At 31.9% G+C, this 17,003-nt stretch overlaps 1 protein-coding gene across 2 annotated transcripts in view; it reads left to right on the top strand.

Annotated features, from left to right (window-relative positions):
• Window positions 1-17,003, top strand: part of Usp47 (ubiquitin specific protease 47) — a 39,961-nt gene that overhangs the window by 16,403 nt on the left and 6,555 nt on the right. For both annotated transcript variants that reach the window (XM_075304531.1, XM_075304530.1), the window contains exons 2-5: window positions 11,204-11,415; window positions 11,522-14,095; window positions 15,972-16,462; window positions 16,533-16,980. In XM_075304531.1, the coding sequence (XP_075160646.1) occupies window positions 11,224-11,415; window positions 11,522-14,095; window positions 15,972-16,462; window positions 16,533-16,980 (3,705 nt within the window). In that variant the 5' untranslated portion in view covers window positions 11,204-11,223. The remainder of the gene's footprint in view (window positions 1-11,203; window positions 11,416-11,521; window positions 14,096-15,971; window positions 16,463-16,532; window positions 16,981-17,003) is intronic.

The following is a 17,003-nucleotide window of genomic DNA, read 5'->3' as shown; positions in this document are numbered from 1 at the left end:
TACGGTGGGAACAAAAACTTGGCTTGATTATGAGTTTCCGGACTCTGCCCCAGGGAAATCAACAATAATTGATTGGTATGCAAAATTCAAGCGTTACCGACGAAAACATCAACAAATTCCACAAAATGATTTTGAATGATCGTAAAATGAAGTTGATCGAGATAGCAGAGGCCTTAAAGATATCAAAGGAACTTTTTGGTCATATCATTTATCAATATTTGTATATGCGGAAGCTCTGTGCAAAATGGGTGCCGCGCGAGCTCATATTTGACCAAAAAACAACAACGTGTTGATGATTCTGAGCGTTGTTTGCAGCTGTTAACTCGTAATACACCCGAGTTTTTCCGTCGATATGTGACAATGGATGAGACATGGCTCCATCACTACACTCCTGAGTCCAATCGACAGTCGGCTGAGTGGACAGCGACCGGTGAACCGTCTCCGAAGCGTGCGTGGAAAGACTCAAAAGTCCGCTGGCAAAGTAATGACCTCTGTTTTTTGGGATGCGCATGGAATAATTTTTATCGATTATCTTGAGAAGGGAAAAACCATCAACAACGATTATTATATGGCGTTATTGGAGCATTTGAAGGTCGAAATCGCAGCAAAACGGCCCCATATGAAGAAGAAAAAAGTGTTGTTCCACCAAGACAACGCACCGTGCCACAAGTCATTGAGAACGATGGCAAAAATTCATGAATTGGGCTTCGAATTGCTTCCCCAACCACCGTATTCTTCAGATCTAGCCCCCAGCGACTTTTTCTTGTTCTCAGACCTCAAAAGGATGCTCGCAGGGAAAAAATTTGGCTGCAATGAAAAGGTGATTGCCCAAACTGAGGCCTATTTTGAGGCAAAACCGAAATAGTAATACCAAAATGCTATCAAAAAATTTGAAGGTCGTTATAATCGTTGTATCGCTCTTGAAGGGAACTATGTTGAATAATAAAAACGAATTTTGACAAAAAAAATGTGTTTTTCTTTGTTAGACCGGGGACTTATCAGCCAACCTGTTACTTTATTATTATTTCGATATTTGGTCGAGGAGGGGGCCTCCCCTTTGTCCGACTTTTTTAAAGAAGAGTGAAAAAACTAAAATTTGTCGACACACTGAAAGAACAGCTACTTTATTATTCGATATTTGGTCGAAGAGGGAACCTCCCCTTTGGCCGACTTTTTTAAGTACAGTGAAAAAACTAAAATTTGTCGACATACTGAAATTTTACGGAGAAATTTATATGAGGTATATGTTTTTTTAATATTTTGTTGGGGAAAAATAAAAGGGCACAGGGAGACCTCATTTCTCCTCCCGTACATACCGTCAAACAATTAAACTTTTCCAATTTACTTGAAATTTACAGAGGATTTGCGGCAGGTTATATTATTATAATGGATATCTGATTTTGTGTTATTCGGAAGGGAAGAGGGACCTCCCCTTGCCCTGCTGTTTAAAAATTGGGCTTATAATTTCCTTGAGATTTTCTGGGACGTCTAAAACTGAAAAACAAAACCAGAATTCTCAAGTTTACTTGAAATTTACAAAGGCCCTTGGGGAAGGTTATGAAATCAATATGGTGTACTTAATTTTTGGGTATTTGAACGGAAACCTTCTCCTTGGCCCACACTACAAAACTTGAAGGAAAGTTTACAGATTTACACGCAAAAAACTAATTCTTTCCAAAACGACATTTTAGACAAACAAAGTTCGTTTCTAATTTGCTTTTCGCTTTAAGGAAGTTTATTTGGAAGAAAAGTATATCCTGTTTGTGATAAACGTTTACTCTTTTCCAGGATGTAGAAACAATTACATAAAGACTAACTCAAAAAACAATCTTTTCTGGCTAATTGCATTTTCCCTCACATCTTTATCACTTCCACGAGGTTTTTAAGTTCTTAGCGCTTTTTTCTGTAATACAAACAATGTAGAAGAAATTATACCATTTTATAAATTTTTAAAATTTTACCTTTCGCCTGGACGGAGAATCGAACCTCGGACTATGCAATTTGTAAGCCAGCACACTATCCACTGAGCTACGTAGCTGTCAACAATAGCTAACTATCCATATAAGTTATATTAATATAGCATAGCTTGCGGCGCCCACGAGTCGATTAAACAAACTTTATTTAACAGAAACAAACATTTAGTTGGGCACCGTGGAGCAGTGGTTGCTACGTCCGCCTTGCATGCCAAGGGTCGTGGGTTCGAGCCATGCTTCGATCGAACTCCAAAAAGTTTTTTTTTTTTTGTTTTTTTACAAATATATTCCAGATATGTTCGAAAGATTCCGAAAGGATGTTCAACATTACATACTAACATACTATATTAAATTTTTACTATGAACTGTCTGGTTGGGGAAGAGTGAAGTTGAGTAGTTTGTGCAATGAATATAGGGTACGTGAATTTACAATATCTGGTCGGGGAGGAGTTTTTGTCCGATTTTTTGAAAATAGAAAGTAGAGGATTGTCGATAAATGGGAACTCGGTACATAATTTTATGATTTTTCACAGGCTTTTCTGCCAGACTTTTTTAAGTAAAAATTTAAATGAAGTTGACAGACAACGTAGAGGCTGCTTCATTTTCCGGTATATGTTTGGGAACGGCATGTTCTTCGTGTGCAACAGTTCAACAAATGTTAATATGGTCAATTTTTAAGTACTTTTACTTTTTCCAATTTATTAGACGGTATGTTGAGGAGAAGTATACCTCCCCTTGACAAACCACGCTTGAAATTCACAGCAAATGTAGAACATTGTCCAACAATTTGCATAACCGCCTTATTTCTGTATATAAACGAAAAAGCAAGTAGTCCGATTTTTTGAAATGTACGACACACGGGTGTGGAAACCATGGAGTGATTAATCAGTAATCAGTTCATTTTTTGTGCCAGACTTCCACTGATCCTACTCTTTAAAAGAGTTAAAAACATTTCGAATTTGTTTTCAGATGGAAGGATATGGTTGACTAAGTTATCGAAAATATGCTTTGGGAAGCGGGCCGGGTTACGCTAGTTTTTCATAAAATTTTCGATATGTTTGCGTATTTGGTAAAAGTAGTATATTTTAAAGAGAAATTAAGTAACGATTTTGAAGGAAGGCCAAGAAAATTGGTATTTATGTTTTTAATGAGTGTGGCTAATAAATTTAATTTTGTTTTGCGTATTTAGTATAAATAGTGAATTTTAAAGAGGAAATATAGAGTAAACATTTTGCTTAGTTTTCGAAATATCTACCTCATATTTTTGTGCAACTATAGCTACATGCTTAAATTAATTTAAGAAATTTTTAAATATTATGCACATATGTAGGTATGTTATATAATCAAAAAATTATTATGAGAAAATTAACTACCCAGCAAAAAAATTTTGAAGTTCTTCCAAAGGCACAACTTTAATAGCACTTCCAGAAGATGTACTCCTAATGATGTTCTTTATTTTAACTATACAGGAAGTTCTTTTAATTCAATTTTTTATCACTTGGTTTTTTTCATACTTTTAATGGATAATTTTAACTTTGTTTGTTTCAAATAGGTTAAAAACAGAGTAAGAATTCATAAAATGGTACAAATCATTGAAATTTTGTCGAAAAAAATGTTAAATCCAATCTGAAAAAATTGTGCATTTTTTAAAATATCTGAGGTCAAATGTTTCCGACAAGCGTTATAATCCATTAAAAATTATAAAAATTATTTATTTGACAAAATATCACAGAATTTTTTAATTTACATCCAAAACATTGAATTCGGATCACATCTAAAGAAGTAATGCAAATTCAGTGCAACGGCTGTTGAAATGGAGGACTTCCGTCGTATGACAGCCCATGTTAAATTCATCGCTTCTGCGTTAATTTTGCACCACTTCCGGATCCGAAAAGAACATTTTCATTACTTTTTTGGGGACGCTTTTTTTGCTGGGTATTGGTTCAAAAAACTAAAAAATTATCCAAACCAAATCGCAGAACATTTAAGGAATCAAAACTATACAAATTTTAAAATGTCATATAACATCAATGGTTTATCTAATAAATACCTATATCCAAATTTTTTTAATTAGTTAAAAGATTTTGAAATTATTATTCTCTTAGAGATACATCTCATAGCACATAACAAAAACCAAGCAGAAAAATATTTTCCAGAACATAATTTACATTGGATATATGCTAAGAAACCAAATAGATTTGGCAGAGACGCAGGGGCATTATCTTTGGGGTGAAGAAATCGATATTAAAATTTGGTTTACGCTATCAATTTTTCTCCAACGAAGAGTTCTGTGGGACATATTTCCAAACTGAAAATTTACTCAGCTTCGGGTTGGTAATAGGTTAAGGTCGGTTTAGTAATGTTGACGACTGCCATGCAAACTACTACTACGGCTACTAGCTAATCTACGAGCGAACAGTAGGCCCGAAGGTGTCTGTGGTGGAACAGTAGGCCCGAAGGTCTCTGTGGTGGAACAGTAGGCCCGAAGGTCTCTGTGGGGGAATAGTAGGCCCGAAGGTCTCTGTGGTGGAACAGTAGGCCCGAAGGTCTCTGTGGTGGAACAGTAGGCCCGAAGGTCTCTGTGGGGGAACAGTAGGCCCGAAGGTCTCTGTGTAATATTTATTTCGCGTCTGGGAATAAATTCCTCAGACGACGCAAAGAAAATACCACCGAACTTCGAGCGGAACGATGTGCAATGAGCCGCTCGTAGCACGATCTGCACCTAGCTGTATACAATAGATGCCAGTGTTTGTCCAAAGTCTCAGTCAGTCGCCTATCCGACTCTGCCTTTGGTTGGCAAATATAAGTAATGACTGAAGCGACTGAGAATTAACGTCCCTTGCATCAAGTATTTAAAATAGTTTTTGTCACCAAAAATCATTCATATGCAGCCAAGGACAAGCACTAAGCTGTTCATAATAATACATAGTGGTGGTTTGGTATGAGCGTGTGTTGGTCGATTGACTGTTTGGTAACGTAGGTTGGATAACTAAATCAATTTGGTCACGTTACAGTCTCATGTCCAAAAATAGGCAATTTTACAACTTTAAAAATTTCTCACATGTTACAACTTTAAAAATTTCTCACATGTTGGTTTTTTGCAATTCTAAGATTTACACAAATATTTTATTTGATATGTACTGCAACCGATTTAATAAAAACTTTCAACATTTTTGTTATAATTTTTGAAAAAATCACATGTATAAAAACCTTTTTCAAAATTTGCAAATATTTTTTTCTTGAGGCACGTGCATAAAGGGTGATACGGTCAAAATTTGGTCAAGGGAAAACGGTGAAATCGTTTATTTAAAAAATCAAATTAAATTTCTTTTTCAAGTTCAATTAGTATAAAATTCAGGAAACATATTCAGTTAGGCTTTCGCTTTTCCAAATCCGAATTGCCGGGCCTCACGCTTGACACCTGCCATCAGATTTTGTACAGCCACCTTGTTCACCTTCTTCGCCGCAGAAAGCCAGTTTGCCTTGAACTGCTGATCGTCCTTAGCAGCGGCGGAGCTCTGGCGTATTGGGAGGGCTCTTGTCCTTGGGAACCACCTGTACGTTGTTGGCGGCGTACCACTCCATGGCCTTTTTACCGTAATGGCAAGATGCCAAATCCGGCCAAAACAGTACGGAACAACCGTGTTTCTTCAGGAAAGGCAGCAGACGTTTATTCAAACACTCTTTCACGTAAATTTCTTGGTTGACAGTCCCGGAAGCTATGAAAATGCTGCTTTTCAAGCCACAGGTACAGATGGCTTGCCAAACCAGATATTTCTTTGCGAACTTTGACAGTTTTATGTGCTTGAAAATATCTGCTACCTTTCCCCTTCCTTTTGCCGTATAAAACTCCTGTCCCGGAAGCAGCTTGTAGTTGGCTTTGACGTAGGTTTCGTCGTCCATTACCACGCAGTCAAACTTCGTCAGCATCGTCGTGTACAGCCACCGGGATCGCGCTTTGGCCGTCGTATTTTGTTTATCATCGCGATTTGGAGTCACTACCTTCTTGTAAGTCGATAGTCCGGCTCGTTTTTTTGGCTCGATGCACGGTTGTAGACGATACACCCAGCTTATTTGCGGCATCTCGGGGAGAGGTTGGGGTTTCGCTTGAAACTACCGGCAACTCTCTTTGTCGTCTCAGCGGCTTCCGGTTTTCGATTTCCCCCCGATCCAGACTTCCTGGCTGTCGACAAACATTCCCCAAACACTTTAATTACATTTGTAACGGTTGATTTGGCAACTTTTAGCGATTTTGCCAGCTTTGCGTGCGAGTAGCTCGGATTTTCTCGATGCGCGAGCAAAATTTTGATACGCTGCTCTTCTTGTTTGGACGGCATTTTGACAACTGAAGAGTGAATTCCAAAATCAAAATAGCAGCAACATTCTACACACACACACACACCTTCAAAATGCAAAATTGAAAGAAATACGTCGTTTATATTGTCCAAATGTTGACCGTATCACCCTTTACTAATGAAAAAAACAATGTTGACAACCAAATTAGCGATTTTTGTAATCAACTTGAAGAAAACACTAGTAGCTTTCGATATTGTTACAGTTTTATAAACAAAAACACCGCTGACAGTTAGTCTCAAAACACAAAAAGTTGCTCACAGGCAACTTTAGGGTCGAAAGGGTTAAACATTGTAAGGAATATTTCCCTTGACGAAATACAAAAATATTCCATTTAAGTACATCACTCCAGTAGTATAATAAGAGAATTTTTCAATGACATCATAGAACGTCTGACTCTTCATTTTTGTTTATATTAATTTTTTTTAAATAATTTCTAGTTTTTTTTGCGGATAACTTCCTTCATTCGCTGGGACAAAATAAATTTATGTTTTACTTGTTCTTTATGAAAATCATACTTTTTTTTAACACAATTATCATATATGTAAATATCCTTCTCAATCTTATGGATAACCTACATTTCTTTTTTGCTTTACATATACTTTGACTGTTGTAATAACAAAATGAGATATTCGGCTGATTTGTGTTTTTGTTTTTAATGCCATGATGTGTGAAAAATATAAAAATTATGTTAGCCTACCATACAGCCTCTAGCCTCTGTTGTGTGGGACAAGATAATGAAGTTTTCCAAAATTCCTACAATATCCATGATCTCTTGTGTGTCTGTGTGACCACGATGTACATCATACCGCTTCGTCTTGGCGGCTGTTGTTTTCGTTTTTTTGTTTTGGGTTGGGGTTTTTGCTACTATTTGCCATTCACTTAATTGGCTTTTTGCCATATTTTAATAATTTGCCAAGTAACTGCATCAGCCGCATCAAGATTTTCTTCCTGTTCATAAAATCTCATTACATATACAAATTGTTGTAGTATGAATAACAACAACAACAAAAATACGAAAGACGCCAACGCAACCATGCTACAAACTAATATACAATATATTTTTGTATGCAAATTTGTGTTTTTTTTTTTCAAAAATAAAATTCTTAAGTCTTTTCGGCTTTGCGCTTCTTCTCTTTTGCTGCGTCTGATGCTAAAAGCTTGAATATATCCAAGATGATGATGATAATGATGACGATGATGCCGGGCTACACAACAAATTAAATTAAATACCATTTCTGTCGATTAATTGTAAATATAATCGATACATACTATGTAAATTGTTGCTGTTTGGTATTTACGCAAATGAATTTGGCGTAGTTTAAGACTGTCCCCCATATGTGTGGGCATAATTTGTTCATCTTTTGTTGTTCCTTTATTAAATTATAATTGATGAGTAATATGAATAACATTTGCCATTGCACCAGTTTCTTATAATTCAACAGATTTATATCTATAGAAAATATAATTTACCATAAAATTTATGAATGGGTTGCAGTGAAGGAAGATTCTCCTCTCTTTTTGTCCTTCAAAATTTTGCAGCAAAAAATATTTAATTAAAAATATAATTACTTCATCAAATTACTTTAATTGGATCAGCTAATTTTTTTAATTGACGTTGATTATTGATTCTATCATTTCTGTGATCGAAGAATTTCCAATTAATACTTAATCAATTGGATTTCGTGATTGTAGAGAAAAAAAATGTTTTTTCTGTTTATATTATTAATTGAATCTGATGTTCTTGTGATGTCAATCACCAAAGTCAACTGAAAAATTAATTGCTACAATTTTATTTCTTTCATTTTTATTTTAATTAAAAACTTGGTTCAATCAATTAAATTTTTAAATGAATAATTTTAAAATTCAATAAATATTTTATTTGGAAAGATTTCGGTGATATTTTTTTCTGTGCTCAGTATATTTATATGAAAATAAATAAGTTTTCGACACGATTAAAATATATATTTTACAATCGCAAATTTTGCAGCTTTATCAGTATGATCATTATCAGCAATGCCAATGTGGCCCAGTATCCTGCAAAATTTTATTTTGTTCTTATTTTAAATCAGCATAACACTTACGAAAATTAGTAATGCGGAATTGACAACAGATGGCTTGGTTCGCTATATACGCACCAGACAATATTGGAACTGGAACTATATTCATGTCATAACCTCATTAATATTTTATAAAAATTGTGCATTGATATAAATCGGATTCTGAACACGGTAGAATTCTACCAAAAAATGGTAGATTGGTAGAAAAAAATAGACAAAATTTTCTATAGAAATATAATTTTAACAACATTTTTGATAAAAATAACATTTTGACAAAATTTTCTATGGAAATAAAATTTTGCAAAAATATTCTAAAGAAATAAAATTTTGAACAAAATGTTCTATAGAAAAAAAATTTGGCAACATTTTTGATAGAAATAAAATTTTGACAAAATTTTCTATAGAAATAAAATTTTGACAAAATTTTCTATAGATATAAAATTTTGACAAAATTTTCTATAGAAATAAAATTTTGACAAAATTTTCTATAGAAATAACATTTTGACAAAAATTTCTATAGAAATAAAATTTTGACCAAATTTTCTATAGAAATAAAATTTTTACTATAGAAATAAAATTTTGACAATTTTATTTATTTATAGAAATAAAATTTTGACAAAGATTTTCTATACAAATAAAATTTTAACAACATTTTGACAAAATTTTCTATAAAAATAAAATTTTGACAAAATTTCCTATAGAAATAAAATTTTGACAAAATTTTCTTTAGAAATAAAATTTTGACAAAATTTTCTATAGATATAAAATTTTGACAAAATTTTCTATAGATTCTAAATTTTGACAAAATTTTCTATAGATTCTAAATTTTGACAAAATTTTCTATAGATATAAAATTTTGACAAAATTTTTTATGGAAATAAAATTTTGACAACATTTTCTATGGAAATAAAATTTTGACAAAATTTCCTATAGAAATAAAATTTTGACAGAATTTTCTATAAAAATAAAATTTTGCACAAAATTTTCTATAGAAATAAAATTTTGACAAAATTTTCTATAGAAATAAAATGTTGGCAAAATTTTCTATAGAAATAAAATTTTGACAAAATTTTCTATAGAAATAAAATTTTGACAAAATTTTCTATAGAAATAAAATTTTGAAAAAAATTTATATAGAAATAAACTTTTGACAAAATTTTCTACGGAAATAAAATTTTTTGCAAAAATTCTCTATAGAAATAAAATTTTGCAAAATTTTCTATAGATATAAAATTTTGACAAAAATTTTCTATGGAAATAAAATTTTGACAAAATTTTTTATGGAAATAAAATTTTGACAACATTTTCTATGGAAATAAAATTTTGACAAAATTTCCTATAGAAATAAAATTTTGACGAAATTTTCTATAGAAATAAAATTTTGACAAAATTTTCTATAGAAATGAAATGTTGGCAAATTTTTCTATAGAAATAAAATGTTGGCAAATTTTTCTATAGAAATAAAATTTTGACAAAATTTTCTATAGAAATAACATTTTGACAAAATTTTCTATAGAAATAAAATTTTGACAAAATTTTCTATAGAAATAAAATTTTGACAAAATTTTCTATAGAAATAAAATTTTGACAAAATTTTCTATAGAAATAAAATTTTGACAAAATTTTCTATAGAAATAAAATTTTGACAAATTTTTCTATAGAAATAAAATTTTGACAAAATTTTCTATAGAAATAAAATTTTGACAAAATTTTCTATAGAAATAAAATTTTGGACAAGATTTTCTATAGAAATAATATTTGACAAAGATTTTGTATAGAAATAATATTTTGACAAATTTTTCTATAGAAATATAATTTTGACAAAATTTTCTATAAAAATAAAATTTTGACAAATTTTTCTATAAAAATAAAATTTTGACAAAATTTTCTATAAAAATAAAATTTTGACAAACTTTTCTATAAAAATAAAATTTTAACAAAATTTTCTATAAAAATAAAATTTTGACAAAATTTTCTATAAAAATAAAATTTTGACAACATTTTCTATAAAACTAAAATTTTAACAAAATTTTCTATAAAAATAAAATTTTGACAACGTTTTCTATAAAAATAAAATTTTGACAAAATTTTCTATAAAAACAAAATTTTGGCAAAATTTTCTATAGCAATAAAATGTTGGCAAAATTTTCTATAGAAATAAAATGTTGGCAAAATTTTCGATAGAAATAAAATTTTGACAAAAGTTTCTGTAGATATAAAATTTTGACAATATTTATTAAGAAATAAAATTTTGACTAAATTTTCTATGGAAATAAAATTTTGACAAAATTTTCTATAGAAATAAAATTTTGACAAAATTTTCTATAGAAATAAAATTTTGACAAAATTTTCTATAGAAATAAAATTTTGACAAAAGTTTCTGTAGATATAAAATTTTAACAAAATTTTCTATAGAAATGAAATTTTGCATAAATTCCCTATAGAAATAAAATTTTGTAAAAATTCTCTATAGAAATAAAATTTTTTTGCAAAAATTCTCTAAAGAAATAAAATTTTGCAAAAATTTTCTATGGAAATAAAAGTTTGAACAATTTTCTATAGAAAAAAAGTTTTAACAACATTTTCTATTGAAAAAAATTTGAAATTTTTCTAAAAGCATTATGAAACACCTGTTTGTCCAAAATTTCAAAATTTGATGTCATCAAATTCTTAGGACTTCTTCTCGATCGGAAGTTTGAAAAATTCAACCTGACCCCTATGCGGCGATAATTCGAGTGAATCTAAAGAACAAGACTTGTTATATTATTTTAAAAATTGCCCCTCGTTATATTCTACATTTTTGTATTTTCGTTTCAGAGTATTCGGATTAAAACGATATGGTCCAAATTGACCAGGACAAATCGACACAATGTGCCGTTTATGATCAGACACCAGATTCAGAGCAGAAAAAAATTAACATCATTGTACGACCTTCACATACTATTGCAAAGGTTATTGGAAATATTAAAACACAATATCGTTACGATAATTTTGAATTAGTCTTACAACCTATATCCGGTGGAGATTTGGTATGTACGAAAACGAAAACAAATCATCCCCCCCTCCCATTATCCGAAGTCTAATTTTGACGAGTGATCATAAATCAGACCACAGTTGAATGATATTTATTTATAGGTATATTTGAATGACCGTAAAACGGAATTAATCTATGACGTGGATGGTTTTGAGCCTCAAACAAAAAACAATCTAATATTGATACCCGTCGGCCAGTGGAATGGTGATGTGACGGCTCGCTATGAAATACCAAAACCTAAGACAAAAACATCATTGACCAATGGTAGTGTAAGCAAGAGGCCATCTCCTATGAAAACAACGTCATCAACAGCTAGTGAAGATATAATAGAATCGACGTCTTCTTCGTCTTCTTCTATGACAAATGTATCAACAAGAGTAACAACAACAAGCTCGGTGAAAACACACAAATCCTCGTCATCATCTTCGTTACGATCATCGATCTTCAAACAAGAATCATCATCATCGATAACATCATTTGTGGAAAACGCTACATCGTCCTTTAGAAATAAAGCAGCGGAAATATCGGAAACTATATTTCAATCTGTAGCTGACCATAATGGTTTCATAAGGCAACCATTCTTAAATGGTAGTTTCAGTGAAAGATCATCGCAAACATCTTTAGACGCATCAGGAGAAGATACAGTTGATGCAGCACCTACCAGTGTCTTGTCATCGATTCGAACCCGCAGATTGTTATCATCACCCACAGCCACACCGTTGACATCATTAGATGAAGATACCGTCGATTCATGTGTAACATCGGCAAGAGTAAAATCAATTAAATCGAGAAGAATTTTATCAACAGTCAGGTCATCTTTGGACGAAGACGAGTCCACCTCAAGTATAACATCATTTTTCGAAAGCGAAAAGAAAGCCAAGTTAGTGGGAAATAAACAAACTGAGGAAAGCTCACAGTCCTTTGCCAAGTCTCTAGTTGAAGAGGAAATCATACCAGCAGCTAAAAGCCCCCAATCTTATGCTAATGAAACTCCACAATTGAATGATTACGGCCCCAAACGAAAATTTCCTATGAAATCATCTTTGACAAAAACAAGCGAAGATAGTGTAGACTCTGTTATTGGATCAGTGGCAGCTGAAAAACTATTTTCGACCATAAAATCAATCGCACAAGAATCTAAGTCAAGTCTAACATCGATTATTGAAAACGGCAAAGAAATAAAAGCCCAGAGTCATCTACAAGCTGAAGCAAAGACCGAAGAAATTATCGAGTCAGTGGCAGAAGTATCTAGCGAACAAGCTCCAAATACTGCATTATTAGCAAGATCTTCATCTATATTGGAGACAGCCGAAGAAGTATCTTTTGTTGAAATGTCATCGGCAACCCAAACACCAACGACAGCTTCCTCCCTTGCAACCATGGATTCTGCTCCTGAAAATGTGCAGGCAGTAAAGACTAAAGTTAAAAAGGTGTCATCAGTAAAAAGCAAATTAGTCAATGAGTCTGGTGTGACCGAAGAACATGCCTCCACCACAGCACAATCTTCCTCCTCCTCTATGGCCATGGAGACTGGGTCAGATGGTACACAGGCAGTGGCATCTAAAGTTAAAAAACTATCAACATCTGTGAAAAAGAAAGTGACTAATGAATCCGGCATTGCTGAAGAAGTTGGCTCAACCACTACAGCTGAATCGATTTCCACCATCGATATGGCCAAGGATAACGAGTCGGAGGCTGTGAAAGCTGTATCAAACAAAGTTAAGAAAATATCCATCAAAAGTAAATTGGCCGATGACTCGGAACAATCGACAACGATAGTTAAGAAATCTACAAAATCTGAGATAGCAACAGAATCTGGTTCAGAGGTAGCAGTAGCTACGAAAAAGAAAGTGGTAAAGAAAACTTCACCATCAAAATCTAAAACAATTGTAAATGAAGATGGCACCACCACAGTTGTGAAAAAGACAGTGGTGAAGAAGAAAAAGAAGGTGGATTCCGAAGCAACAACACCAGCAGCGACTACAACACCAGAACCCATAACAACTCCAACTGAAACTGTGGCAACAACCGCCGTTAAAAACCAAGACCCAGCCGTCGAAGCAGCACAACCACCTCCTCCCCCTCCTCCACCACCACCACCACCTGGATACCTATTGCCAGCAGCAGTTGCCATCAAGAAAAGGAATGTCTCGTCAATAATGACAGCAAGCGATTTTGAGGATTCAAATCACCATGAAGCAGGTTTATCGCCCCCTTCGTCCATGACGACCGTTACGAATGCAACGAATTCCGATTCATTGAACCTAAGTCCAATGTCAGAACCATTATCTGACGATGATTTAGCTTTGGGAGCATCGGCAAGTCCCACGGCAGAAACAGATCCCATCCAGCCTTGTGGAGCCGCCGATAGTAATGATATAGCATTAGAGCCGACCGAGTCATTACCGAATTACAAAATGTTATTAAATAAATTGGATAATTCCCGTAAACCGCGAACACCGCTGGAACCAATTGCTGCCGCTCCAATACCACCTACAAACAATGGCTATGTGGGTTTGGTGAATCAAGCTATGACCTGCTATTTGAACAGTCTTTTGCAAGCTTTGTATATGACACCAGAGTTTCGAAATGCTTTGTACCGCTGGGAATTCGATAATGACAATGAGGCCAGTAATATACCGTATCAATTGCAAAAATTGTTTCTAAACTTACAAGTGAGTATGTTTATATATATAGTATATTTTTGATATGGATATTTCTGACAAATCGGAGAATTCTTTATTTGTTTTTTTTTTTATTTTTTTATTTTTTTTTTTATTGAAAATCTGTTTACATTCGCTATAAGTTAAAAATGAGGGTAGAAAACTTGTTACCGAAAAACCGATAACCGAGTATAGTACCATCCTTAATGTTGAAAATATAGATTTTTAAAGCATAGCCGGGGAAAATCGTATTTTTACATTGAGTTGCATTTTTGATGTAAATCAAGTCCACGCTTTAAATTTTGTCAATATTTCTATAGAAAATTTTGTCAAAACTTTATTTCTATAGAAAATTCTGTCAAAATTTTATTTCTATTGAAAATTTTGTCAAAATTTTATTTCTATAGAAAATTTTGTAAAAATTTTATTTCTATAGAAAATTTTGTCAAAATTTTATTTCTATAGAAAATTTGTCAAAAGTTTATTTCTATAGAAAATTTTGTCAAAATTTTATTTCCATAGAAAATTTTGTCAAAATTTTATTTCCATAGAAAATTTTGTGAAAAGGTTACTTCTATAGACAATTTTGTCAAGATCGAAAAATTTTCCAAAAATTTTATTTCTATAGAAAATTTTGTCCAAATTTTATTTCTATAGAAATTTTTGTCAAAATTTTATTTCTATAGAAAATTTGTCAAAATTTTATTTCTATCGAAAATTTTTACCCAAATTTTATTTCTATAGAAAATTTTGCCAAAATTGTATTTCTATAGAAAGTTTTGCCAAAATTTTATTTCTATAGAAGATTTTGCCAAAATTTTATTTCTATAGAAAATTTTGCCAAAATTTTATTTCTATAGAAAATTTTCCCAAAATTTTATTTCTAAAGAAAATTTTGCCAAAATTTTATTTCTATAGAAAATTTTGCCAAAATTTTTTTCTATAGAAAATTTTGCCAAAATTTTATTTCTATAGAAAATTTTGCCACAATTTTATTTCTATAGAAAATTTTGCCACAATTTTATTTCTATAGAAAATTTTGCCAAGATTTTAGTTCTATTGAATGTTTTTTTCTTTCAAAATTTAATTGCTATAGAAAATTGTGTCAAAATTTTATTTCTAAAGAAAATTTGACAAAATTTTATTTCTACCAAAATTTTATTTCTACCAAAATGTTATTTCTATAGAAGATTTTGCCAAAATTTTATTTCTATAGAAAATTTTGCCAAAATTTTTTCTATAGAAAATTTTGTCAAAACTTTATTTCTATAGAAAATTTTGCTAAAATTTAATTTCTATAGAAAATTTTGCCAAAATTTTATTTCTATAGAAAATTTTGCCAAAATTTTATTTCTAAAGAAAATTTTGTCAAAATTTTATTTCTACAGAAAATTTTGCCAAAAATTTTTTTCTATAGAAAATTTTGCCAACATTTTTTTTCTATAGAATGTTTTTTTTTCATAATTTAATTTCTATAGAAAATTTTGTCAAAATTTTATTTCTAAAGAAAATTTTGTCAAAATTTTATTTCTAAAGAAAATTTTGTCAAAATTTTATTTCTAAAGAAAATTTTGTCAAAATTTTATTTCTAAAGAAAATTTTGTCAAAATTTTATTTCTATAGAAGATTTGACAACATTTTATTTCTACTATAGAAAATTTTCTCAAAATTATAGATAGAAAATTTTGTGCAAATTTTGTTTCTATAAATGTCAATTTTTCGACCCTTCGACTTTATTAAAATTCGATTTTTGACTTTTCCAAATTTTCAAAGTGTCGACTTTTGTAATTATTAAAAAATCGACTTTTTTCCTTAGTTCTCCGATTTGTCAGATAGAATATGCGATATCTTTATTCAATTCTAACATTTACTGCTTCCTTTAATTTAGACATCGAAAAAATCTGCAGTGGAGACTACCGACCTAACACGTAGTTTTGGCTGGAATTCCTCTGAAGCATGGCAACAACATGATATTCAAGAATTGTGTCGTGTAATGTTCGATGCCCTGGAACATAGATTCAAAAATACCAAACAGGCCAATCTTATATCGAATCTATACGAGGGTAAAATGATTGACTATGTCAAGTGTTTGGAATGTAATACAGAGAAGACACGTGCCGATACATTTCTCGATATACCACTGCCAGTGAAACCGTTTGGTAGCCCAGTTGCCTATGGCAGCATTGAAGAGGCCTTAAGTGCATTTGTTCAGCCAGAAACCTTGGATGGAAATAATCAATATTTTTGTGAGAAATGTGATAAGAAATGTGATGCTCATAAAGGTTTGAAATTTAAAAATTTCCCCTACATCTTGACATTGCATTTGAAGCGTTTCGATTTTGACTATACCACCATGTATCGCATAAAGCTAAATGATAAGTAAGTATATGGAGCCAAGGAGTTGGGAACTTGTTATTATAAAAAAATGTATTTGTTTTTTTTTGTTTAGAGTAACCTTCCCTCAGACATTGAATTTAAATAAATTTGTGGAATCGTATGAATCTGAGGGAGGTGGCATATTGGAAGGAGGTGTAGCAACAGCCCAGACCAACTCAAATGGTGTGGATGATTGCAGTACCACCGATAGTGGATCTGCCATGGAAGAGGATAATTGGAGTAGTGGCGTGGCAACCACAGCCAGTTCCATTACACAAAATGAGAATGATATCAATGAAGATGATCCCGATGATGGTATTGATATGCACTCCAACACAGAGAATAGAAATCGCGATAGCAATGATCAAAATGATGTAAAAGAAAGTTTGGGTCCCTATACCTATGAACTATTTGCAATTATGATACATTCAGGTAGTGCCTCGGGAGGCCATTATTATGCATATATCAAAGAGTTGGATAACAATGAGTGGTTCTGTTTCAATGATCAAACTGTTTCACCTGTAAGTATCTTGAGGCACATAGA

This window comes from Haematobia irritans, chromosome 4, assembly GCF_050003625.1.
Source record: "Haematobia irritans isolate KBUSLIRL chromosome 4, ASM5000362v1, whole genome shotgun sequence".
Lineage (NCBI taxonomy): Eukaryota > Metazoa > Arthropoda > Insecta > Diptera > Muscidae > Haematobia > Haematobia irritans.
This window is presented reverse-complemented; position numbering and strand designations above follow the sequence as displayed.